Raw genomic sequence first — 26,777 nt, 5'->3', positions numbered from 1 at the left:
GGTGTCCCAGAGTTTTTATCCTCAAGGATGGTCATTAAGGATGTTTTAGAATAGCATAGTTTATTTCCTAGAACTTCTAAGCATATTTTTTGTAGTAAGATGGAGTTCTCCTTGAACTTGGCACAGTTCAGTGAGAGATACAACTTGATGGCTCAAATGGACAGTTCAGTTCCCTCCTCTGAAATGAGAGCTTCCAACTGGAAAATCAGAACAGCAGAACTGGGCAGTGACCACAAGGAGGAAGGTGTGTCAAATGGCCCAGATGTCACATGTCAGCAGTAATTGCTGGCCAGGGGTTTTTGGCTTATGTAGTAGAAGTGAAGCTGGAAATAATTTCTTAAATTGATCTTTATTTTAAAATCAAATTGGTTTGGAGACGTCAAGAAATAAGATCTAGTAACCAAGGTGAAGATGAGTAATTATTCATAGTTCACTGATTTGTTGATTAAATCAGTGTCTGTTTAGCAGGAGGCTTTGACCTTGTCCAGTGTCTCCATGTGGTCAGCGTACTGGAAATTCTCTGTAGTCATTGCCACAAAAGTGAGGGTAATGCTGACTGCTGAACCCACCCAGGGCCCATCAGATCTGTGTGGCTTCCAGGCATGCCACCTGGTGACAGGGTGAGGATACAAAGTCAGATGCAGTAAACTTCTGGGGCTCAAGTGCCCGCTTTTCTAGCAAGCTCCCAGTGAGGCTGCATTCAGGTGCAAGGCCCACAGTTGGTGTAGCAGGTATCTGAGCCCCACAAAACAAGAGCTGGTTCAGGGTCATCACTAGTCTGGAGAATAATGGATGTGCCAGGGAGGTTTGTACCTCCCCAAACCGGAAGGACAGTCAGTCAAGACAGGCAATGAACTGGAGAGAAGTGGGAAGGCTGTGAGTACACCCAGGCAGAAGTCATCAGACACCCACAGGTTAGCACTGAGCACGCAGTTAACTGTGAGGAACTGGTTTAAATTTCATGGATGAGGGTCTTTCAGTGTAGCTGTGATGGTTCTCTACTCTCAGGTATCCTTGCTGAATATAAATATAAGGATTCAAATTCCAGTAATGAGAGGAGGTTGTTCAGCAGGGTGATCAGCTAGAGGGTGAATGGGGATGTTATTTTAGATGGGAGGTTGGTGGGCTTCTTCTTGGAAGGTGATGCTTGAGGTGTAAGCCATGGATGACAAAAAGAGGCCAGTCAAGGGAAGACCAAGGAAGAATACTGGGGGCAAAGGAACAGAAAGTGCGAAGGCCCTGAGGTGCTGAAGGAATGTCAGTGGGACCGGTATGGAAGGACTGTGAACATGGGTGATGGGAGTTGGTGAGACATGAGGTGGGGGCTTCAGCCAGAGCAGATCAGCAGGAAACCTTATTGGCATGCCGAGGACTTTGAGTTTTTCTTTGTCTTGTAGAAAGCCAGCGGTGGGATGTACACAGAGGAGGGGTGACAGGGTCAGATTGAACATTCAGCAGATCCCTTGATTGCCGCCAGAGTTAGCTGATGCTTCCACCACGTCCTATAACTGTCATTCTTTCTTTGTGACAAGAACATTTAAGATCTGCTTTCTCCATGACTTTGATGTCTGTAATACAGTGTTGTTGACCATAAATGTAATACTGGGCTGTAATACAGTGTTGTTGACTGTAAACGCAATACTGTGCTTATTTCCCCAGGACCTACTTACCCTTGAACTGCATGTTTTGTGCCCTTTGACAAACGTTTCCCCATTTCTCCACCCCAGCTCCTGGGAACTGCCATTCCACTCAGTTTCTACAAGTTGGAATTTTTACATTCCACCCAGAAGTGATATCTTATATATAAACAAAACATCAGTGTCTTTCTTTGTATGAGTTATCTCACCAGCATAATGCCTTCATATGTGTATGCATACACATACATATAGGAGATCTGTATATACAGATATGAACCCCTCTCCTTTGGGAAGACCTTGAGAAAGAAAGAGGAAAAAGAGGAGAAAGTTAAACTTGAAAACCAGGCTGATCATGAAAGGGACACTCAAAGAAGCCTTAACACACTGATGCACTAGCACTGAAAATCGGTGACTAAGGATTTCCCAATTAAAGACCGTTTTACACTAAAAATATATTCACAATAAAAAAAAATATAATAGTGACTCAAAGTAATCTTTATGTGTATGATCAAAGAACAAAATAAAAAATACTGGTCTAGGTGAGTTCATGGTAAGGTCAATTGGATCAAGGAAGATGGGGAGATGTCTTTAGAGATGCATGGAGTGAGCAGATGTGAATAGTGTGAATGTTGTTGGGGTCATATTGGGATGTATAATGGAGGCTTTCATGCGGACAGCAAATATTCATGGAACACCTACGAGGTGGCCACCATTGGGGGCCTAGGCACTGGGGTCTCTGCTGTGAGTGAAACAATTTCCTACCCTTATGATGTCATATAAGTTTCACTGAGGGAGAAAATGAACAAATTCAGAACTGTTGGTGTTATGGGCTTCCCAGGTGACTCAGTGGTAAAGAATCTGCCTGCCAGCACCTGAGAAGTGGTAGATGTGAGTTCGATCCCCGGGTCAGGAATATCCCTGGAGAAGGGAATGGTAACCCACTTCAGTATTCTTGCCTGAAGAATCCTATGGACAGAGGAACCTGGCAGGCTACAGTCTGTAGGGTCTCAAAGAGTGGGACGCAACTTAGCAACCACAGCAAAAACAGCTAGGTATAAACAAGTAAAGCAGGTGACGAGGACCAGGGTGTGGAAGGAGTGGAGCTGCTGTTTTGTGCAGGGCAGTCCCTGAAGGCAGGTAGGTAAGAGAAAGTGACAGTTGCTTCAGTCGTGTCTGACTCTTCACCACCCCATGGGATGTAGCCCACCGGGCTCCTCTGTCCATGGGATTTTCCAGGCAAGAATACTGGAGTGGTTTGCCATTCACTTCTCTAGGGGATCTTCCCGACCCAGGGATTGAACCCAAGTCTCCTGCATTGCAGGCAGATTCTTCACCGTCTGAGCCACAAGGAAGCCTGGTAGGTAGAATGATACTTGATCAAAGACCTGAGTGGGAAGAGGGAGCCTGGGAAAGAGACCACAGCAACATCCCTGGCAGACCCCAGAAGCAGTCAGGAGGCCTTAGATGCTGGATCCCAGCAAGGGCAGGCGGGGGCAGGCAGAATGGAGGGCAGGGAAGCTGCAGGAGGATGGGCAGGACGTTGCCAGGTCTTGGGAATTTCCTCTGAGTGAAACAGGGAGCCGCTGGAGACTGTCAGAGAAATGATAAGAGTCTGTATATGCACTGGGTTTAGAAAGAGATGATATTTCAATGGACTAAGAAGAGACAGGACCATCTGAGAATGGAGAACGGCAGACCTAGAGGCAAGAGCACCCCAAGCTCACAGTGAGGGGATGATTTGGGTGGGCCGGAGCAGAGGATGCTTCCAGAGCAGGGTGGGGGCGAGGATGAAAACACCTCCAGACCATATGGTTTCCATGTGACTCTGTAATCACAAGAAACCTTGGAGAGAAGTGTTCAGAGCACAGGGTGAGCCTGAGGAAATGTGCATCTAAGGAAAACATGAACAGACTTCTGCACTCAGAATCACTAGTCCAGCAGTTGTATGTGGGCCGGGTTAAAGAAGGGAGGATGCTGGTGGGAAGTAGACCTGTGAGAGCATTACTTCAGCAGTTGGATAGGGGCTTCCTATCGTGCTGCAGCGCTAGTCTGTAAGGAAATTCTGGAGTCGTGTGGTGCATCCACTTCTATGGGATATTTTGCTACTGCCTAATAACTAAGATCATGGCATCCACCCCCATCACTTCATGGCAAATAGATGGGGAAACAGTGGACCAGCAGCTGACTTTATTTTTGGGGGCTCCAAAATCACTGCAGATGGTGATTGCAGCCATGAAATTAAAAGATGCTTACTCCTTAGAAGGAAAGTTATGACCAACCTAGACAGCATATTAAAAAGCAGACACATGACTTTGCCAACAAAGGTCCATCTCATCAAGGCTATGGTTTTTATCAGTAGTCATGTATGGATGTGAGAGTTTGCCTATAAAGAAAGCTGAGCACTGAAGAATTGATGCTTTTGAACTGTGGTGTTGGAGAAGACTCTTGAGAGTCCCTTGGACTGCAAATAGATGCAACCAGTCCATCCTACGGAGATCAGTCCTGAGTGTTCATAGGAAGGACTGATGTTGAGGCTGAAACGCCAATACTTTGGCCACCTGATGCGAAGAACTGACTCATTGGAAAAGACCCTGATGCTGGGAAAGACTGAAAGTGGGAGGAGAAGGGGATGATAGAGGATGAGATGGTTGGATGGCTTCACCAGCTCAATGGACTTGAGTTTGAGTAAACTCTAGGAGTTGGTAATGGACAGGGAGGCCTGGTGTGCTGCAGTCCATGGAGTCACAAACAGTTGGACACAACTGAGCAACTGAACTGAACTAATCTGAAAAAGTAAATAATGTATCCAATCCTATAGGCTTGGAAAGATGCCTATGGTGTATATATAGTTCAGTGATAAAAGCAAATTTCAGAGTAATGCATATAAGAGCATCCCACTTAATCCATCAATAAAACCTCTCATGTGCAGGCATGCATGTGTGCAAGTGTGTATGTCTGTGTGTCTCTATGAGCTTGGTATCAATCAGGACCATCCAGGCTTGCCACCATCAAGGGTAATGGCCCACTCACATGCTCACAGACCCAGGCGGGTCAGTCGAGGGGCTCTGTCCTTCCTTTGCAAGCAAGACTGGGAGGAGCTCCATCCAATGTCATGTTTCCACAGTTGCCAGGGAGGGAAGGGACTTGGGAAATGGTGCATTTGCTTTTAAAGTTTCCGCTCACAAAGGACGTGAATCATTTCTGGTTATGCTTCACTTGTCAAAGCAAGTCACATGGCCTCAGCTAATTTCAAAGAGATGCTCAGTGCATCTCTACCATGTGCTGAGAAGGAGGAGAGCTAGAACTGTCTGGAAAAAGAGTTATGATTGCCGGGAGTGGGGAGGAAGGGGTGGAATGGGCAGAAGGGAGGAAGGATGCTTTCTCTGGGGAGAGTAGGCAGGGAAATTGGGGAAGAGGGTTTCCTACTGAATGGGAAGGTATTGAGCCTACCTAGTGGCTGTGACAGCAGAGAGGAGCAGTCAGATGCCAGATGCTGGAGGTCAGTCGTCAGAAGATTTTCTTTTTTTTAAGTATGTATGTGAGGAATTGTCAGAACTGATTCTCAAACGTTGATGCCTGGATTGATTGGAGAGGAAGGTGTCCTGATTCGAACTGAGTTATATCTGGTAAGAGGAACAGGTTTAAGAACATAAAGGACAGTCTCATAGTTGGTTTGAAATTTGTGGAGCTTGAAAGTCAAGTGGACCTTCAAGGGGAAGATAATGCATGTCTTGCAAAAGGCGGATGCTGGAGCAGAGTTAAGAGAAACTCTCGAAATGATTCTGTTGAGATGAGGGCTGTCTCTTCAGATCCAGTGCTCATGTGGGTTTCTGTGCAGTGTCCAGAACTGGATCAGTCCTCCTCTCCCTTCAGGCTTTGGACAGAGACACATCCAAGGAGAATCAGTGGTGGAAATGTCCCCATGGTAACATGGATCCCAAGTGCCTGCATTCAACATTTTGGAGTTTATACCCACCCACTTTTGTAGGTGTGCCAGATCCATTGTGGTTTTACATATGGCCCTCTTTGAAGTTGTTTTGGAAAGCAGGCTAAAAAGAAAATAGAGTCCTTTGGGATTCACAAAAAGTGCAGACTGTCCTACCGTGGGTCTTGAAATGGTACTAGGCTCTCTCCCTCCAGTCTGCTGAATGCAGCTGGGCATCACTCCCTGAGCTCCCAAAACTTGGCTCCTAAATGCTCCTAATGCTGCCACTAAAATCCAAAACTTGATTGAATATGGCTTGCTTAATTGACCTTTAACAGTTTTATTTTGTCATCCAAAAGTGAATCAAAAACCAACCGCCTCTATTTTTTCCATTTGGTTACTGCAGATAAGCTTGCCGCATGCTTGCATTTCAAAGCTCAAACTGTTAGCAGAGTGTGTATTAATTGAAATCACATTCGAGTTTAAAAGCTGTCCAAAATTAAGCTGTTCAAAAGTTTTGTTAATTTCAAAGAAATACTAAAGGATTTTGCATTAGAAGAAAAACACGTAGTTGACAAAGAGGTTTGCCTTTGTAATTGTCAATTTTGATACCTGAAAATATTTGTTTAATACCTCTTATAGCATGGCAACCCACTCCAGTATTCTTGCTCGGGGAATCCCATGGACAGAAGAGCCTGGTGGGCTATGGTCCTTAGGGTCACAAAGAGTCAGACACGACTGAAGTGACTTAGCACACACATGGGATATAAGGGTCTGGCATAAATCCTACATGTAGAAATACAAATACCTTGACTGAAAGTCTTTCCTGTAAAGTTGCTGGATATTAGGGATCCCAAAGTAGGTTGAACTTTCTCATTGAGCTGGGATTGGGCAGTAGTTGTTTTTCTCATTCTTGAAATAAACTTTCCCCTGTAGCTTAGTGGTTCTCAAGCAGAGGCAGTATTAATGCCCTGGAAGACTCTTGATGAGGGCAGGAGACGTGTTCAGTTGTCACACCTTTGAAGGTGGAATGTTATTGGTATCTAGGGGGTCAAGGCCATGGATGCTGCTATCATATCCTGCAGTGCAGGGTCCATCATGAAGAACTCTCCAGCCTCAGGCATCAGTAGTGCCGAGGCTGACGCCCTGCCTAAGAGAATCTGCATAATTACTTTTTGATTGTAAAGCGTGTTACCAGGTCCCGTGACTGTGCAGGAGGGGAATCGCACTTGGTGTCCACCCAGGCTTCTCTTTGTTAAATCCAGAGCAGACTTTTGTCCACGTCCTTCTTGTGAATTCACACCATATGAACTCCTGCAGAAGAGCTCTGCCGTGGCTCTCTGTCCTTCCCACTGTGTTGGGCTTCAGGATTCCTTAAAGTAACCTGAGGGCATCCCTGGTGGCTCAGCAGTAAAGAATCCACCTGGCAATACAGGAGGTGCAGGAGACTCAGGTTCCATCCCTGAGTTGGGAAGACCTCCTGGAGAAGGGAAATGGCAACCCACTCCAGTGTTCTTGCCTGGGAAATCTCATGGACAGAGGCGCCTGTCCATGAGGCTGCAGCCCATGGGGTCGCAAAGAGTCAAACACGACTGAGTGACTAAACGACATCAGAGCAACCTGGGTCATCCTGTAAAAGTGGGACAAGCTCTTTCCTTAGCCTCACTTGCTTTTTGAGTGAAGACCTGTGTGCTCAGCGAAGCTCACCAAATCCTCATGCTCCCTGTTTTTCTGACCTCAGTCTGGTCTTTTTTCCACTTGATTTAGCACCTTTGTATCCCTTTTGATGTTCTGCTGCTTTTGTAATGAAAATGGCCTGTTTTATTACCTACTAAACCATTTTCTTTTCCATTCCAAACTTTCCTCTAAGCTGGTTCACATTGATTTTTTTTTATTGAGGTGACATTCACAGAACATAAATTAGCCACTTTAAAGGAAGGAATTCAGTGGTTTTTAGTGCATTCACAGTGTGTGCAATATCCAGCTCTGTCTAGTGTCCAGAACATTCTCCTCAAGCCGTCTGCCTATTGAGAAGTTAATTCCCATTCCTCGTTGCCACAGCCCCTAAAAGCCACCAATCTGCTTTCTGTATATAAATTTACTTATTCTGGATACTTCCTGTAAATGGAATCACACAGTATGGGATCTTTTGCCCTAGTTATGTTCACCTAATCCAATGGTTTTGAGATTCATCCACATTGTAGCCTGTATCAGTACTGTCTTCCTTTTCAGGGCTGAATAGTATTCCATTGTATGCACGGCCCACGTCATTTATCCTTTCATTTTTAGATGAGCATTTGTGTCGTTTCCTTCTTTTGAGTATTGTGGATATCCCTGTTATGAACACGTGTGTGTACATACATTTGTTTGCGTACTTGTTTTCAGTTCTCTAGGGTATACATTTAGGAATGGAATTGCTGGGTCATATAGTAATTGTATGTTTAATCTTTGAGATTCCTTCGGGGAATCACCTCTGAGCTGCTTTATCTTATTAATTTCATGTTCCTGCTCTTTGTATCTACTTCAGCTAACTCCCCACAGGTGGCAGCCATCCATTCTCCTGGGGTCTATTCTTAAAATGCTGTGATTAAAAAAATGTAGAGAGTGCTGGTATGTGTTCAGAAGCACAGATACTAAACCCTGAGAGTTTAGAACCAGCTTTGCATCCATGCCCATGAGGTGCTCAGATTCACCTAATGTCTGCAATGATTTGGATGTCAAAACTGGAAATCCTCAATTTTTGAAAAAGAACCTTTTCTTTCCCCCTCCATCACAATAGTTAGTCCTTTCTTGGGACCCAGTGGAGCTGTTTGCACACGCCTTCTTGTTCTGTCATAATATGGTTTCTTTAATGGTGGTGGTTCCTGGGGGTCTGTGAAGCCTGTAATGGGAAGGAGAGAGGGAACCTCCGGAACAGGGATGCTCTCTGTGACTCTCACTGCCCTTCTTCCCTGCCTGCAGGTGTCGTTCTTCCTTTTCATCATCTTCGTGGTGTACACCATGCTGCCCTTCAACATGCGAGATGCCATCATCGCCAGCGTCCTCACCTCCTCTTCTCACACCATCGTGCTGAGCGTCTGCCTGTCTGCGACCCCGGGGGCCAAGGAGCACCTGGTCTGGCAGGTAGGTGCACCTCCGCCTCTGCACGGCGACCTTCCCCACCCCTCTGGGGACGGGGGAAGTGCCACACACCTGCCCCAGGTGTGACTGTTGGCTGGTACCTGGCAGGTGCCCTGGGTCTGCTCTCTGACACTGACTCTGAATATTGCTAATGGGTAGCCAGTTCCCCCAACTCTCTGTGGGTGGAATAGGCAGTCACTTAGCAATCGGCACTGGGGAAAATTGGAAATGGCAGTTCCATTTTGCTGATTGATTGTTAAAAGCTGTTATTATGCATTATAATTTAGCACTCTTATTTTTAGAGTGAAGCAACTTATATAATTAAATTCATGATTCCTTCCCATCTCCCTCTCTGAGAGATATCCAAAGCCCCGTCTTTATAGAGGACAAAAAAGTTCTCTATTTCTTAATCCTCTGGCAAGCCCAAGGACATAAAAAATAGTTCTTAAAATGCTTCAGCAGAAAATTTAGCTTTACTGCTAAATGGCGTTTCCATGAAGCCTTTCTATTTAATTAGTTGAAAGCATTTAAAAAGCCATTTAATTTCCTGTTGTGTACATTTGTAAACACGAGGGGCAGTGGTTTGGGCTGATTCTTAACAGTCTCTTTTTTTAACCTATAAAAAGCATGTTTTATTTTGCTCTGTTGGAATCAAATGTAACAAATGCAGCCTGCATTCAAAACACAGTGGATCTGAGAGGAGTGGTTACGAACAGCAGTGTTGTTGAAAAGGGGATTTTAGACGTGGGTCTCTTGAGCCCCGTGGGTCTGAGAAACCAGTTTGTCCTTCACTTGGTGGCTCATTTTCTTTGGAAAGTTTAGGTGGAAATGGAGACCTACCCTTGGGTCTGTAGTAATTGCTCTTAGTTGGAAAGCTATTCAGGGACCCTTTTTCTCAATACTCCTCTCCTAGTGCTCATAACAAACATGCATTAAAAGTAGGCTGAGCATTTGTGAGACGTCCTTTGTGGGCACTGAGTGAGGGGAAAGCTCCTGATTTAGCACTGCGGGTGTCAGCTTCACAGTGACTTGTTTGGATTTTACTAAGAACTGTCCACTCCAGGCAGCGGAGGAAACACTTTCTTCCCTGTGACCGAGCAGAGTAGACACTTACCAGTAACCTGCATTGCCAGAGACACACGCAGCAGCTGGTCAGTAACTAATCAAATGAAAGAAAGAAGGTGGGTGTTTTATGAAAAGAAGAAATAATCCAGTCATGCCTGGGAAGAGGTGAAAGAAATGCTCCTTTTTACCTGAGTTTTGCCTCAGCTTTTACTTGTTTTTTTTTTTTTTTTTTTTTTTCTGCATTTAGGAGCCGCCCATGAGGATATTCATGGGACATTCCTCCCATAAATTCCATTCTTTCATCCTCTATTAAGTAGAATCATTAAGTTCCACCTTAGGTGGTCACATGCAGGTCAGGGTGATGGGTATGTTTTATGTAGGAATGAGTACATAATAATTTATGTAATAATATTATGTAACAATAACAATTTGCTTTGCCAGTTTACACTATAAAAATCACTGCAGGGAAGTCCTGGTTACTCAGTCACCGGGGCACACAAACATATTTCCCAGCTCACGGCATCTTCCTGGTCTCGGGTTACCTTGGAACACATCCCTTGAACATTTTGTTCCTGTTTCTTCTGCCTCTTCATGAATCAAGGAAGTGTCTGCTGGTGCAGATGTCATAGAGAAGATATCTGGGAGATGAGGATGGTGATACCTGCCTGTAAGGATCAAATGGGGTTAAGTGATTTGCAAAGAACCTAGCATATTTTAAATATCAAGTACTGTGTTGAGTTTTTTTTTTAAGCACAGTTATTTTCTTGCATTGGTTAAGAAAAATATGGTAAGGATGTAATCTTAAGTTTTTATTTTCTTAATTTCCAAAACCAACAAAGAAAAATAATTCTTATCACTGGACAGGCAGAGATAGGATGATTCTAGAATAACAAAAGAATAAAAATTCTTCATTCTGTAGTATTTCATATAAGCATAACATTGAAAGAAACAGAAGAATAAAAGGTCAGGTTTCCATCCCCTCAGAAACAATTTCACAGCGATTTCAAGAGCTGAGAAAGGCAGACTCTGCCGATGGTTTTCAAATGGAAGGTTCATAGGTAAACATCAAAGTAATGAAGTAGAAGAGTTTTAAGTGCATTTGGCCACTGCCAGAAATAGAACCTAAAAATAACACTGGTTTGAGATGTAAGGAAAATATTTTATGGACTCCCTTTTATGAAAAGTGTATAAAAGACAGAATGCTGTTGAGTAGATAGTTATATTGCTCTGGAGTAATTGTTTGAAGCAAAACTATTTAAAGTAAAGAATATTGCTCTGATATAAAGAATAAGGTACCCATTGATGGGGGCTTCCCAGGTGGCTCAGTGGTTAAGAATCCCCTTGCCAATGCAGAAGACCTGGGTTTGATCCTTGGGTCAGGAAGATTCCCTGGTGAAGGGAATGGCAACCCACTCCAGTGTTCTTGCCTGAGAAATTCCATAGATATATGAACCTACCAGGCTACAGACCATGGGATTGGAAAAAAGTCAAACATGACTGAGCGACTAAACAATAACATCCCATCCTTGATGATCAGCATCACCTTACCTTTAACGCTCCAGAGAAGCAGTGCATTTATTTAACATGGGTCCCTACTAATCATTTTTTGTTTCATTTTATTTTTTGAACACCCGCAATCCATTGATGGTATGTGGAAGTGAAGTGAAAGTGTTAGTCATGCAGTCGTGTCTGACTCTCTGCAACCCTGCGGATTGTAGTTCTCCAGGCTTCTCTGACCTTGGAGTTTTCCAGGCTAAGCTACTGGAGTGGGTTGCCATCTCCTCCAGGAGAATCTTCCCGACCCAGGGATCAAACCGATGTTTCCTGTGTCTCGTGCATAGTAGGCAGATTCTTTGCCCTGTGAGTCACTGGGGAAGCCCCATTTTGATTCCCATGTGGCCTCAGACCTGGTCAGCAGATGTCCCTCTGAGCTACTTGTCCCTGTGATTCTTTGAGTATCTCCTCAATTTCCAGCACAAGTTATTTTGGTCTGCTCTTGTGTACTCCTTGGAGAAGGCAATGGCAGGCCACTCCAGTACTCTTGCCTGGAAAATCCCATGGACAGAGAAGACTGGCAGGAAATATACAGAAAATATACAGAATTATCCAGTGTACCTTTCCTGCCACAGAAAACTGGCAGGAAAGGTACACTGGATTGGAAATGAAAATATCTGCATGAAGTCATGGTGTTTTCATATGTCAGCAGATATGAAAACTAACCGAGGGGTAGAGCATGCGACCTCGCCTTGGAGTGCTGTCTCCCCAATGGCAATGGAAGGACCAAAAGCCCAGATCTTGCATAAAACGTTCTTCATCAAAGAGAACCAGGGCTCCTTGGGGAGATGGCTGACTTCAGAGCCAGGGCAGGGAGGGCTCAAAGTGAAAATGAAGTCACTTAGTCCTGTCCGACTCTGAGACCCCACGGACTGTAGGCCACAAGGCTCCTCTGTCCATGGGATTTTCCAGGCCAGAATACTGGAGTGGGTTGCCATTTCCTTCTCCAGGGCATCTTCCCTACCCAGGGATCGAACCCAGGTCTCCTGCATTGTAGGCAGACACTTTACCATCTGAGCCACCAGGGAAGTCCAACAGTGAAAAATACTTAGCTCTTGTGATTCTTAATGTATTCATTTATTCCATGAATCTGTGTGTGCAGCCAGTCTCCTGTTTCAATTGTCAGCCCCTCCCTCTCCCCTGTCACTTGGCCCAGCTTCCCTCTCTTCACCCCGCCATTCCCCCCCCATCCCCCTTCCAGGCTCCAACGCCCTGTCCACGTGAGGCTGTCCTTCCCCCATCTGAGGCTCCGTCCCCTATACTTGATTTTGCCCTCTGTGGGTACCCGGGACGCCTAGCCCAGCTTTGTCACCTGGGGTGGGTTTGGCTTCCTTCCCACGTCACCTGTTGGTGCCGATGCATCTTGGCAGCGCCTCACCTGAGGGCTTGCTTGGCCCTCGGTTATTCAGGCCGGAAGGAGAAAGACAGGAACGGAAGCGGAAGGGGCTGGGCCAGGAAGAGGAAGACAGTGGGTAGTTCCGGACGGACGTGACTATGGAAGAGGAAGTGATGCTTTTTGCTTCCTCTTGGTGTTTCTCTGTGCACTGCTCTTGGCCCCTTTTCTTCTCAGTCTTTTCTATCTTTATTTGTGAACCAGATTTCAAAGAACAGTTTTTCTGGAATATGAGATTTTGTTAAGGGAGTTTAGACTGAAGCAACTTAGCAGCAGCAGCAGACTCCCTTAATAAAAAATGGAATGCATGGTTTCAATATGAGAGAAGACTTACAGAGAAGCCCATTTTGTACTATGTAAAAAGGATACTTTATCTATCATAAACTTAACATAGGCGGCAAAAGTTCTTTACAATTCCTGGATAACACGAAAATACAGATTTTTATCTGTATCAGTAGGATAGCATGCATCTGCCTGAAAGTTTCATAAAAGCAGCAAGGAGTCTTTTTTTTGGGGGGGGGGGGGGGCGTGGTGGCTTATGGTTGTACCCAGGGAAAGGGAAACTGAGGCTCAGAAAACAACATGAAACCTCTCACCTCATGCCATGTTGCCTACCCCCTGCTTGGGCCTTGGTGGGGTGGCAGTTATGCAGTCATTAGGCAAGATTAGGGAGCTGGGAGGGGGCCTTGCTCCCTAGACAGGTCAGCTAGTCCATCAGTCAGGAGCCTGGTCCAGCCTGCAGCCTGCCCTTATGAAGCACTCTGTATATATGCATTGCGTCAGTTCTTTTGCTAAACTTCTATAGGTCAGCATCACCAACAGCAAGATACTGAGCCATCCTCAAGGAATTTCCAAATATCCCTATTTACACATTAACAATATTGCATTTTGTGTTTGAAATTTACTTAAGTTTCTTACATTTTCATGTCCGGGGTCTTCCTAACATAGTTTGAATTTTCATTTTCTGTATATTTTAATATCCCATGAGAGAGGGAGGGATTTGAATATAGATTTCTTTTGCAAGCAGGTTATATGAGAATCCATATTTATTAAAGAAGATAAGCTGAACAGTGCTTACTGATTTTCCAACAGGGTTACTCATTTTTTTAGAGAAATTTTATACACTTTCATGCAGTGGATACTTTAATGTATTTAAGTTGTGACACAATTTAAAACATTATAGTTTGGACCTAAATTAGAAAATGTAGCCTGTTATCTGTGGCACGTGTGCAGTTGGGAGTAATGCAGATTTATTACATAACTGACTCTTTTCCAGTATAATTCAGGAACTGTATATTGGAGTCTGGGGTTAAATTGTATTTAGGATCTAATCTGAGGAGCTCAAAGGAAAAACAGCAGGTTACCAGCTGCCCAGTTTCTGGCTATGGAAGAAAATAATTGTTAGGAATTTGGATTTCTGTTCCTACTGTTTATCTTTAGAGAAGCTCACGATAATATTTACCACAAGCGGGGAAAAGAGACTGTATCACTGTTCATTTTGTGTAGCATTCAGCTATTGATTGAGTGTGATCCATAGGCTATTTTAACAGGCTCTCCTTTATCCGTTCTAGAGACATTGTAATTTGGAAGGAGTCGGGTAAGCATAGAGAAGAAGTAAAAACAGAAAAGTACCTACTGTGACTAAGTCTTAAAGCAAATCAAGATGCACTTCACAGTTCTGCCCTTGTTCCACCTTCCCGTCCTTCCCCCAGCTGGACAGATAAGCCCCATTCTCCTCTCAGTGGCAGGAACTTCACACCATCATCCCATCAGAGAGTTTGGTAGGAAAAGTGAAGAGCAGAATAGAAATAAGCACTTCCCTGCAAGATGCCAAATCATTTAAAAATGCTCTGGCAATTTTAAGGACGTTTGAGGGAACTCTCCTACACTGTTGGTGGGATTGGAAACTGGCACAGCCACTGGGGAGAACAATACTGAGGCTCCTTAGGAAACTAAAAATAGAGCTACCATATGATCCAGCAATCCTCCTCCTGGGTATTTATCAGGAGAAAACTACAATTCAAAAAGGTACATGCACCCCAGTGTTCACTGCAGTTCTCCTTGCGATAGCCACAACATGGAAACAACGTCGATGTCCATTCACAGGTAAGTGGTAAAGCAGATGTGGTCCATGTATACAATGGAATATCAGTCTGCCATCAAAAAGATGAAATGATGCCATTTGCAACAGCATGGATGGACCTAGAGATTATCATGCTAACTAAGTTATGATGCCACTTATATGTGGAATCTGAAAAAATAATACAAATGAGCTTATCTACAAAACAGAAGTAGACTCAGACATAGAAATCAAACAGTGATTACTGAAGGGGAAAGGAGGGGAGGGAGGGATAAATTAAAAGTTTGGGATTAGCAGATATACACTAGTAGTTTAGTTGCTAAGTTATGTCTAACTCTTGCTTTCCCATGGACTATAGCCCACCACACTCCTCTGTCCATGGGATTCTCCAGGCAAGAATACTGGAGTGGGTTGCCGTTTCCTTCTCCAGGGGATCTTCCCAACCCAGATTATTTACCGACTGAACAATAAGGGAAACCCTATATATAAAATAGGTAACCAATAAGGACCTACTGTATAGCACAGGGAACTATATTCAATATCTTGTAACAACCTATAATGGAAAAGAATATGAAAAAAAGTATATAAATTGAATCACTTTGCTATACCCCTGAAATTGACACAACATTGTAAATCAACTGCACTTTAGTAAAAAAGAGAGTGTGAAACAGAGAGGCTTCATGTTGGTGATTATTTGACTGTAATGATGGAGTGAGACCCAGGTTTATTTTCCAAACTTTGTGAGACTGTTTTGGGGGAAGGGATAGAAGAAACAGGTGAAGGGAAGCCCTGTCAGACTCTAAAGTTTGTCTCAGAGATTTGATCAAAGGAGCATGAAAAAGAAGGGTTTCTCTAAAAATGAAAAATGCCATCAATCACCCAACAGCTGTCTCTGTACTCTTCTTCAACTTGTCATCTGAGTTCTAAGCTTTCTGTTGATTCAAAGCAATGGATTCATGCCAGATGAGACGCCTCATTAGAGACTGATTAAGTGTTAGCTAAATGGCACATTCCACTGACTGACATCTTAACAGGTGGCTTTCCTAGTACTTTCACAAACCCATGCATTTTTGTTACATGACACACAAAGATCTGAGGCTCTGTCCATTTCGAATGTTTATTTTTGAGGATGTTCTGTGAAAGATACTGATTTCTAGTCATGAACCACCAGTGGTCCTATTTAAAACCCTTAATGGACAATGAAAAACTTAGCCACCCCTATAGGGAGTCACACAAGACAGACTCCCTGTGTACTTCCAGAACAAATGGTGACTCTATTAAGTTGTGTGAACTTGAGAGAATAATATATATCTGAAGCTGGACTCAAGGGAGAACTTTCCTGTGGTTCTAAGCTATCTGTAAAGAGTAGAGAGCAGCCCACAGAGTTGGTACAATGGAGAGAGGATGTACACATAGTCACAGGGAGACATTTCAAGGAAAGACGGGCTGGAGATGCTCCTAGTTATATGTAAAGTGAGACTAGTGATGATGACTTTTTTCTAGGGCAGCGGAGATGATTGAATGAGATGATAAATGAAAAGGATTTAACTGGGCCGGGTTCATGGTTAATGCATCAGTTAGTAATGCTCAGACACTGGGTCCTGCCTCACCCTTTGCGACGCCATGGACTGTAGTTCACCAGGCTCCTCAGTCCATGGGATTCTCCAGGAAAAAATACTGGAGTGGGTTGCCATGCCCTCTTTCAAGGGATCTTCCCCACCCAGGGATCGGACCCAGGTCTCTTATGTCTCCTGCATTGGCAGGAGGATTCTTTACCACTAGCACCACCTGGGAAGCCAGTTAGTAAACTGAGTGTTAATAATAGTAACTGCATGGTGATAGACTTACAACATCCTCATTATGTTATTGGAGTGCAGCAGACCAAACAAGCTGGGAGCAGAAGAAGGGGATATATTAATACTTTGTGTACATTTTTGTATCAATAATCATAGCGTCACTTCAATGAGAATGATATACATCAGTTTTTACCTCCCCTTGGAGTTTCACTTTCAGGCTCACAGTACTGGTGAGAAGGAGGTCCCAGCTGGAGTCAAGCCAGTTCAATTAAACTCCACCCAGCAACCTCCTGAACTTCCCCAGTGGCTCAAAAGGTAAAGAATCCTCCCGCCATGCAGAAAGCGTAGGAGATGCAAGTTTGACCCCTGGGTCAGGAAGGTCCCCTGGAGAAGGGAATGGCAATCCAGTCCACTATTCTTGCCTGGACAATCCCATAGACAGAGGAGCCTGGTGGGCTACAGTGCATGGGGTCGCAAAGAGTCGGACACGACTGAACGATTATCGCTGGGAGCTGTGAGATCCTGCTGGCCAGACTCTGGGTTCATCACCTGAGGTCTCCTCAGCAGCTCCTGAGTGTCTTGACACAGGTGAGAATAGGAAATGGTGGACAGAGAGAGCACTTTGGTCTCAGGTGGAATCTGGGTTTGGATTTGGTTTCTCCCACTTAACAGTGCACATTTTGGACTGAAAGATGGACCACCAAGATCCCTTCCCAAAGAAAGACTGGTTTTCCAGCCTTTGAGGATATTGTTAGCAGCAGACTTCCAGATCTTAGTCTCCAGGCTGCCTCAGCTTCACAGAGCTGCCTGCCCAAGGTCATACCTTTCCATGGGTAGCCCACGTCCATGACTGATTGAGTGGGGGTATAAGTTCTCTGTCCTTTTGGTCCAATGCAGGACAATTCTAATTTCAGCTCCAGAGTGTCTGTGAGTCTGTCTGGAGTTGTCAGACTTGCATCCCAGCTCAGCTTCTCCCTCTCCCAGGTCCCCAGTCCTTCCCTCCACTTGGAGGTTGATCCCAAGGGCCCTTTCTGATTAACACTCAGCTGTATTTCATACGTGCTTCCTAGAGAACCAAACTGCGACATCTCATGAATTTGACCTGAGTCTTGAGTTGACGCAGTTTTCTCATCTCTAAAATGGCAGCAGTAACACCAGCCTCCCTAGGTAGTTGCTGGCCTTGGTGCTGATTCGATGACCTGGTGTATAAGGAAGAACCTGTTGTCAGGCTGGTCAGTCCAGCAGCAGCAGGGGTAATGTCTTCTGCTAAGTCTAAATGACCTTTACAGGTGCTCAGATAAATGGAAACATAGACATACTTTGAGAATATATGTTAATCAAAGTCCAAATGATGTCTGGAACGAAAGTTGCATCGTACATGTCTAAGACCCTCAGAGCCCAGGTCATGTCTGGTTGACCATCCTGTGGTGTGTCCTACACAGACTCAAGGCAGTGAACCCCATCCTGGTGAGGTGCTCAGGGGCCACACTACACTGCTGAGTGAAGCTCAGAAGTTCAGCTAATACCTAAGGACCTGTGCTTCTGTAGGTTAATGGAACACCTGATTTTGGAAACCTAAGACACAGCTCGCCGCTTGTCAGGAGTGAGAGGGAGGAGTATGTAGGATCACTTGCCAGCTAGACATCTTGAACTCTTTCTCTGGAGTGTCATGTTACCTGGAGAAGCCTACTTCTGTTCCCCAGCCCACCTTGGGGATTGCTCAGCCAATGGTACCTGAATCCACCGGACCTGACGACCCTGCAACTCAGATTTACGGTCCTGGAGATGTGCATGTATAAAATTCCATCTCTTTGCATGAGTACTTCCACTCCCTTGGTTGAGATACTGTATTGGCTTCTTGATGCTGCTGAAAAAATTACCATAAATTTGGGTGTTTTCAACATCAGCAGTTTCCTAATACTTCAGTCGTGTCCGACTCTGTGCAACCCCATAGACAGCAGCCCACCAGGCTCCCCCGTCCCTGGGATTCTCCAGGCAAGAACACTGGAGTGGGTTGCCATTTCCTTCTCCAATGCATGAAAGTGAAAAGTCAAAGTGAAGTTCCTAATACTGGACTTCATCATTTCACAAAAATAAAAACCAGTTTGTGGCAGAGGTGGGTCCCCTGGAGGCTCTGAGGAAGAAAGCTTTTGTGCCTCTTTCCTAGCTTCTGGTAGTTGCCAGAAATCCCTGGTGCACCCTGGCTTGGGGCTCTGAACTCCAATCTCTGCTCCATCTTTATGTGACCTGCTCTTAATGTCTGTGTGTCTTGCCTCCCTTCTGTCTGTCTCTTATTGGGACCCTGGCCATTGCTTTTAGGGCCCACTCTGATGATCTCATAGCAGAATCTTTAATTTAATTACACTTACAAAGACCCTTGGGTACCAGCTTCCCAGGTGGCGCTAGTGGCAAGGAACCCATCTGCCAATGCAGGAGACATAAGAGACTTGGGTTCAATCCCTGCATCAAGAAGATCCCCTGGAGGAGGAAATGGCAACCCACTCCAGTATGCTTGCCTGGAGAATCCCTGGGAAAGAGGAGCCTGGCAGATTGCAGTCCATGGGGTCACAAAGAGTCAGGTATGACTGAGTGACTTAGCACATCTTATATGCCATTTGCCAGCATAGAGACCCTTCCTCCAAAAAGGGGGCGGTATGCTGAGTTTCCCAGTGGGCATAACTCGGGGACCTGTGTTCTCAACCCACTTCCAATACCAACCGCCACGGCTGGACAGCAGGTCCGCTCCTCTCCTGCATGGCTTGCTACAGACCCTCCATGCGTTCTCCAAGATCAGAGTCTGTGGGGTTCCCCTTCTTTTGACTGCTCAGGTATTTCTAAGCTCTCTGGTATGCAACATACAAAGATACCTCCCTGGATGATATTTATGGTAACACAAATAAAGCAAAACTAGAAGAATTTAGAATGAGGAAACATATGGGAATTCCACTCTTATTTAAACAGGACTCTCATCCATACGGCAATCAACAAGGATTCCTGAGGATCACTTACAGATAGGTAGGGGAACTAAACATCTGCTGTCATTGGCTCTTTGCCCCATTGCAAAAAAATAGGAGATATGGTCACATTTTTCTAAAAAGTTGAGATAAAAGCTTTCAGAAGGTTTTCAGTGATTATGCGTCTTCCAGCCACTTTGAATTTTCTCATTGTTTCTATTAATTTTTCATTTGATAATCTTAGAATTTCCAGGTATATAGTCAACATCATTTTCAAGTGAATCTCCACTTTTGGATTTTTAAATCCACCTTTTCTTTCCAGTTGCACTGTTTAGTACCTCCAGAAAAAAGCTAGTATTAATGTGGTTGGAATAGACACACTTGTCTTTTGTGTGTGTGTGTGTTTTAAAGTAGGGTTGATGTTTGTTCCTTAAATCAGCATGCTGGCTTTTGGGTTAAGTTAAATAAATATTATAATCTGAAGGATGTGACCATTTATTCTTCTTCTGAGACATTTTCTGTCTTTATTTCCTTTAAACAATGATCTTGAACTTTTTCAAGAGAATTTTTTTAAGGAAAGTAACCCATGGGCAAGATTGTATGATTTCTCCCCCTTTATATTACTGAACTATTATTGAATTTTTGGAATTAACTCAGTATGTCATGTCATGTTTTTATCTAATTTTGCTGCTTGATTCTTTTGACTAATAAATTGAGGGATATTGAATCTCTTTGAACAATAATAAGAGCAAATACAGGCAGCATTGAGGGGTGCAGGGGTGACTCTGGGTGCTTCATTCATGGTTGACCCCCTTCCCTTTCAAATATTTAAATTAGAGAGTGTTTCCTTTTACCATGCAAATTCTCTGTTTATTTTTTTTTTTCTGGGATGTTTTTCTCAAGGATTTACTCTTATAAGTACAGTCTCTTTTATCCAAGGTTGCAATTATATTTTGTAGCATTCAGGGATTGTTTATCATGAGATTCTTCTCTGTAACCTCTGTTCTTATGTTTACTTTTCCCTGGTTAGTTTCTTATTCTTCAGCTTTGTCCTATCTATATAAATCTGTGAGTCATCAAGCAATTTTTTAAATTATTTTTCTTTATTTCTCCAAAGAATGAGTTTGGAATGTGCTTGTTATTTTTATTGGTTCTTTTTTTTTAATTTCAGTTTTTTTCTTTATTAATTTTCCTTGTTTTTTTTTTTTTTGGTATTTTGAACTTCTCATGTTACATTGTTAGATCCTTTATCCATTTATATGTTTTCTCTCTCTTATTTATTTATGTAGATACTGAGAGCTATACATTTTCCTCTTGAGTCTGCTTTAGCTCTATGCTATATATGAGCTCATCATCATTATTTTCTAGATATTTTGCTGATTTGATTTGAATTTCTTTTTTGACACAAGAGAAACTTTTGCTGTGGTTTTACTTTTAGATGATAGAGGATTTTTCTCTTCTGATTTTTAAAAAATTAATGTTAGCCTCTTTTGCATTAAAATTAGAGAGTTTGTTTTTTTCTACTTTTTAGAAGTTTAGCAAGTCTGAGTTTGCTAATCTAAGGTCAGCCTGAATTTCTCCTTTTTTTAATAATAGAATTGACATTTCTACCTAGTTTTCCAATGGACTTCATTATTTTTGAAGTCCAACAGCTTTCCTGAAATTTGATATTTTATTAAAGCTTTGCATTTAATCTGCTATTTTTCAGAGTGCCCTTTTATTATATGAGCTGCACACTACTACAGCTATGCCCATCATTCTCATCATTAGCTCCTGAACTCTCGGAGCACTTGTAGGGGTGGATCACTGTATTAAATGTCACCCTAGTCATAGTATTCTTGTAGCCAGTGGAGATGCTAACTGCCCGAACCTCCTGCCTCAAAGTGGGATTGCTTCCTGCAATACTCCTAGGGACGCCCCTCCTTCTCAAGCCCTATCTCCTGAACACTCTGAATCCAGGAGAGCTCCCACCAATGTTCCTACAAAGCAGAGACAAGGCTTCCACAGCCCTCTCACCTTGAGGCACATCTCTGTGTTCTTTCTGAATCTACAGTCCCCTTGATGATCTCTTGTGGTGTCTTTTCTTGCTTTCTTACCTCTGGTCCTGCCTACGTTCATTAGCTTTCAGACCGACTTGGGAGTCTGAAGGTTCTATTGATTTTCTTATTTTGTTGAAAATACAAATTACTTCTGCATTTCCTGTGCTTTTTGGTGTTCTGGATGATTTCTAGGAAAAGGAGGATAATTTTTATCTTTGTGGGTCACACTGGAAATGTTTCATTTTTCACCTTTTCTTGGGCTTCTTAAAAGTTCACCTTCTCTGCTATACCTGAGCCTCAAACTCTGATCAAGACATTGACTAAAAATGGGAAGGAGAGGAAGAAAAGGACAGATAAAAGATTGAACGGAGTTGTGTTGTAATGTGGAATATTGTTCTAAGATTCCTAGCCAGGGGTTGATGGGTTTGTTCTGGCTGCTGTAACGGAATAGCACAGACTGGATGGCTTAAACAACAGGAATGTGCTTTCTTCCAGTTCTGGATGTTGGCAGTCTGAGATTAGGGTACCAGCCTTGGTTCTAGTGACGGCTCTCTTCCTGAGTGGCAGGGAGCTACCTTCTTACTGTGGTCTCACACAGTAGGGAGAGGAGAGAGAGAGAAAGAGAGAGGAAGGGAGCGCTCTCTTGTCTTTCCTCGGGTCTGTGTGTCTGTATCTGTCTGTGCTCAGTCCCTCAGTCGTGTCCAGCTCTTTTTCGACCCCATGGGCCCACCAGGCTCCTCTGTCCTTGGGATTCTCCAGGCAAGAGCACTGGAGTGAGTTGCCATGCCCTCCTCCAGGCGTTTTCCTGACCCAGGGATTCCACCTGCATCTCTGGCGTCTCCTGCATTGGCAGCTGGATTCTTTAACCACTGAGCCATGTGAGAAGGACACTAAAATCAGATCAGATCAGAGCTCCATTCTTAGGTCCCCATTTAATCTGAATTCCTTCCTTACTGTAGCCAGGCCGGGGGGAGCGGGGGTTAGGGCCTCCACATGTGAATTTGGGGGGGCAGACACAGTTCAGTCCACAGCAGTTGGTTTGTCTGGTTCACTGCCAGTTTAGCAAGTCTGAGATGCAGATATCCCCACTCTCCTGTCTCATTGAAACTATTCTGTCGGGAGGCAGACCTGAGTAGACCAGATGCAGAGTTAAGGTGGTGAAGGGACCTGGGTCGTGGGCCCTCAGGGACCGGTGGGGAGTCAGTGATCTGGAGGTGACGGCGGAGGTCGTGGGGACCCTCCTGATGTCCCCGTGCTCTCCTGCTTGGTGCTGTTCTTACGCTTTTCTACAGGAGTCCTCGCATCGTATGTCAGGATACGTTTTTGTCTGTATGCCCTTCTGTCACACAGTCCCTGGGCCATGAGAGGAGCTGTTGAGATCTGTGGCAGCAACCCGAGCTCGTTAATATTTGTATTTGTCCCAGCTCTGAGGGTACATAATGTTAAGTGGAAGCCTGAATGAATAGATGCACGCAGGATGGGATGATGGGCACACACACACACAACCAGATGTAGGGACAGTGTAAGCACCCACGTGCCATGGACAACACCAGCGAGGGTGGTGGTGGGCAGTTCTTTCTCTTTGCCCTGTCTCTAGCACGACCGCTGGGTGAAACAGTGGCGTCCAAGAGTCAGAAAGTTCCAACGGCTGTGACAGCCTCAGACTTTCACTTTATCCTTTTATTTTCTTCAAGATAAATCAGATCCTCACTTGAATTTTAGATAAGTTTTAAATCAGACTTAACGTCTTAACAGAGATATCAGAAGAAAGATGCAAAGATGATTGAAGAATTAGGAAACCAGTTACAGAAAGCAAAGTCCAAAGATCTGGGGTTTCTCATGATTGTCAGAGAAATGAGAGGAAGTTGACCTGGCTCCACTGATAGTAACATAATCCAAGGATGAATAGACTGCATTGAGCAGCCCCTGTGAGCTTTGTCTCTGAACACATAGAAGTCACCATATTTTAGCTATTTAAGAAGGCAGAGAAGGTCACTGATTCGGATTCCATTAATGGAGAAATAAAGACATTTTCAGAAATCCATAAGACACCAAAGACATTAATTTGAAGTAAACTGCCTTACCCACATACCTGAGGAAGTGTTGCACTTAGTGCTTCAACCTATGGGTTTTACTGTGATCTAAACCTCTGATTTAAGGTTTATTAATAGGTCAAAGACTGCTTCTCTTGATTGTGCAGAGAGAGAGTTCTGTAGGCAGGGCTAGGCTTTCATATGGAAGGCCTTCTAGTCTTTCCCCTCCAAAGGGTGTCTGGATTCTTAGGAAATTCTTCTTATCAAGAGGTGGAAGTCTTGTGTGCCAAACACAGAGGTTCCTGAGTGGACCAGTCACTTCTGGGCACATTTGGGCACGTGAGGTTGGAAATGATGGCTCTTGAGTCTGAGGTGGATGGATCCCAGCAGAGAGGAGGAGGTGTGACTGGAAGAACCTCGCCTGTGCAGGTGAGATGCACTGCCGTTCCTGTCCTTTGGCAACCCTACAGAGTTGGTTCAGTAAGAATTGGTTCTGCTGAGTATTTTCATTACCTCCCTTAGAAAAGTTTCTCAGGGAAGGTGGGTGGGACGAATTGGGAGGCTGGGATTGACATATATACACTGCTATATATGAAATAGATAACTAATGAGAACCTACTGTATCGCACAGGGAACTCTACTCGGTGCTTGTGGTGACCTGAATGGGAAGGAAATCCAAGGAAGAGGGGATATATGTATACATATGGCTAATTAACTTTGCTGTACAGAAGAAACTGACAGACAAGTGTAAAGCAATTATACTCCAATAAAAAGAAGAAAGGAAATTTTCTCAGAGGACTCTAGGACTTGGGGGCAACAATATTGCATTGACTGTGACAGTGAGCAACAATATTGCGTTGACTCTGACAGTGAGCAACAGTATTGTGTTGACTGTGACGGTGAGCAGCAGTACGGCGTCGACTGTGAGGGTGAGCGGCAGTACTGCGTCGAGTGTGACGGTGAGCGGCAGTACTGCATCAAATGTGTCGGTGAGCGGCAGTACGGCGTCGACTGTGACGGTGAGCAACAATATTGCGTTGACTCTGACGGTGAGCAACAGTATTGTGTTGACTGTGACGGTGAGCAGGAGTACTGCGTCGGCTGTGACAGTGAGCAGCAGTACTGCGTCGAGTGTGAGGGTGAGCGGCAGTACTGTGTCAAGTGTGACGGTGAGCGGCAGTACTGCGTCGGCTGTGACGGTGAGCAGGAGTACTGCGTCGAGTGTGAGGGTGAGCGGCAGTACTGCGTCAAGTGTGAGGGTGAGCGGCAGTACTGCGTCGGCTGTGACGGTGAGCGGCAGTACTGCGTCGAGTGTGACGGTGAGCGGCAGTACTGCGTCGGCTGTGACGGTGAGCAGCAGTACTGCATCGAGTGTGAGGGTGAGCGGCAGTACTGCGTCGGCTGTGACGGTGAGCGGCAAGATTGCATTGCAAATCAGCTTCCCCACACTTAGTTTTTTTGTTGCTGTTGCATGATCTCCTGTGCATCAAAATCCATTCTGGGCATTTCCCTCTCCTGTGGTTTGCCTTTACTACTTATCTATCCGCTTACTTGTGATTTTGAGGAATTTTGGTCAGTTTTTTCTTACAAATAAGTCTTCATGTTGATTTAGTTTTCAGAGCAAAAACTATCATTTTTAAACAAAATTTAAAAATAAGTGTGCAGATTTGTCTTCCCTTCCCTTCCCTTCCCTCTGGCTCATGTGGAATTTAAAGAATTTTGTGGACGTGCTAGTTGTATAGAAATTTGACCCTGGTGTTAGATTCTTAGAGAAAATCTTAAGAACGAACTATTTTGAGCTTATCTCTCGGATCAATTGAAGATTCTCATTTCTTATTTGGCATGTTTTAAAATCGAATACTTATAACATCTGTTAAAAAAAATGGTAAAAAGTATTTCCATTTCTTCCCAGGCCTTTTGATGTGCATATAACTTAAGAATCAGTTTGATTATCTCTGTCTTCGGGTCTCAGGAAACATTTGTCTTCAGTATTAGTCAGAAGTCACTTTCCTCAGCCCTTCATCCTGCCTCCCCTGCCCTGGATGGCTCCCTGACTCCTGGGGAAGCTCCAGGCTGACCCCCAGCTCTCCAAGGGATCATTCTAAACCCCACGCCTGCCTTCATACCCCTCCAGGGATTCTCTTTCCCTGCAGAACAAGTAACTCAGATCTCCTGGGACAGCAAAGCAGGCCCTGTACCCCCCGCAGCCTCGCCCTGCCCCTTCCGCATGGACACTGAGCCCTGCAGATGCTGAGTGACTTGCTGGTACCTTGTCCTGCTTAGTCTCCTCTCGTTTCAAGGCTGTCACACCTGTTTTGTCCTGTCTGGAGCGCCCTGCAGTTGTCACCCAGTCAGTCCTTGAGAATGAGCCGGTGTCCCCCAGAGAAAGTCCTCCGTGGCCTGTGAACTTGTCCCAGGAGCCCAGTGGTCATGCTCCTCTCCTCTCAAGTTCACTGGCTCTCTTTTTAGCCTCCTGCACTACCGGGATGCTCCTTATAAAAGGCATTTGTTTTTTCTATCTCTGAGCGGGCAGATGCTTCCCAGATATGTAACATGCTTCTGCTGCATCTAATCTTATGAACCTCAAGTTATAGAACTGGGAAAACTTACTTTTTGTGTGATGTCCTAGCAGAAGTTGAATTCTTTCATAAAGTATTTTTGCTGAATCCCCCAGAACTAAAAGATGATGTTTCCCCTTTTCAAAGGTAGCCTGATACATAATACTGAATAGAATGGAACTGCTTTCATTTTGGAGCCTGAAAGATTTGAGCTCTAATCCCAGTTGTGGGTGAACTGGTTATATGAATTTGAGCAAATGACTTAGCTTCTCTGAGCATCTGTTTACTTATCTGTAAAGAAGGCCAATGACAGAACTGGACTGAGGATTAGAGACTGTGTGTCTGTATCCCTAGCTGAGTGTTTGGCCTGTGCTGTGTTCAATAAATGTCAGCCATCCATTAGGTTATGGATTTCTGGATTGTCTCTCTCTGGCCTATTTTTTGTTATTTTTCAGTTCTACACATGTAGTCACCTTTTAACATTAGGAGAGAATTTATTCCTGAGGTGTTTAGATGGGTGAAAATGCTCTACATCCAGAAAGATATCCCGTGATGATTACTTAGAACAGTTAATGGGAGACTCGTATAAACTAGGGGGAACCATTATAACCAGGATTGTTGCT

General features: G+C 44.3%; 1 protein-coding gene and 1 non-coding gene across 2 annotated transcripts in view; one reads left to right on the top strand and one right to left on the bottom strand.

The window, feature by feature from the left end:
* ADCY2 (adenylate cyclase 2) overlaps positions 1 to 26,777 on the top strand; it is a 455,956-nt gene that overhangs the window by 115,506 nt on the left and 313,673 nt on the right. The window contains exon 3 of the mRNA XM_027980173.2: positions 8,524 to 8,685. Within this exon, the coding sequence (XP_027835974.1) occupies positions 8,524 to 8,685 (162 nt within the window). The remainder of the gene's footprint in view (positions 1 to 8,523; positions 8,686 to 26,777) is intronic.
* Positions 12,258 to 12,329, bottom strand: TRNAC-ACA (transfer RNA cysteine (anticodon ACA)). The gene has a single exon. It is a non-coding gene; the product is annotated as a tRNA-Cys (tRNA).

Source organism: Ovis aries, chromosome 16 (assembly GCF_016772045.2).
Source record: "Ovis aries strain OAR_USU_Benz2616 breed Rambouillet chromosome 16, ARS-UI_Ramb_v3.0, whole genome shotgun sequence".
Classification (NCBI taxonomy): Eukaryota; Metazoa; Chordata; class Mammalia; order Artiodactyla; family Bovidae; genus Ovis; species Ovis aries.
Note: the sequence above shows the minus strand (reverse complement) of the source record. Positions and strands in the feature narration are given on the sequence as shown.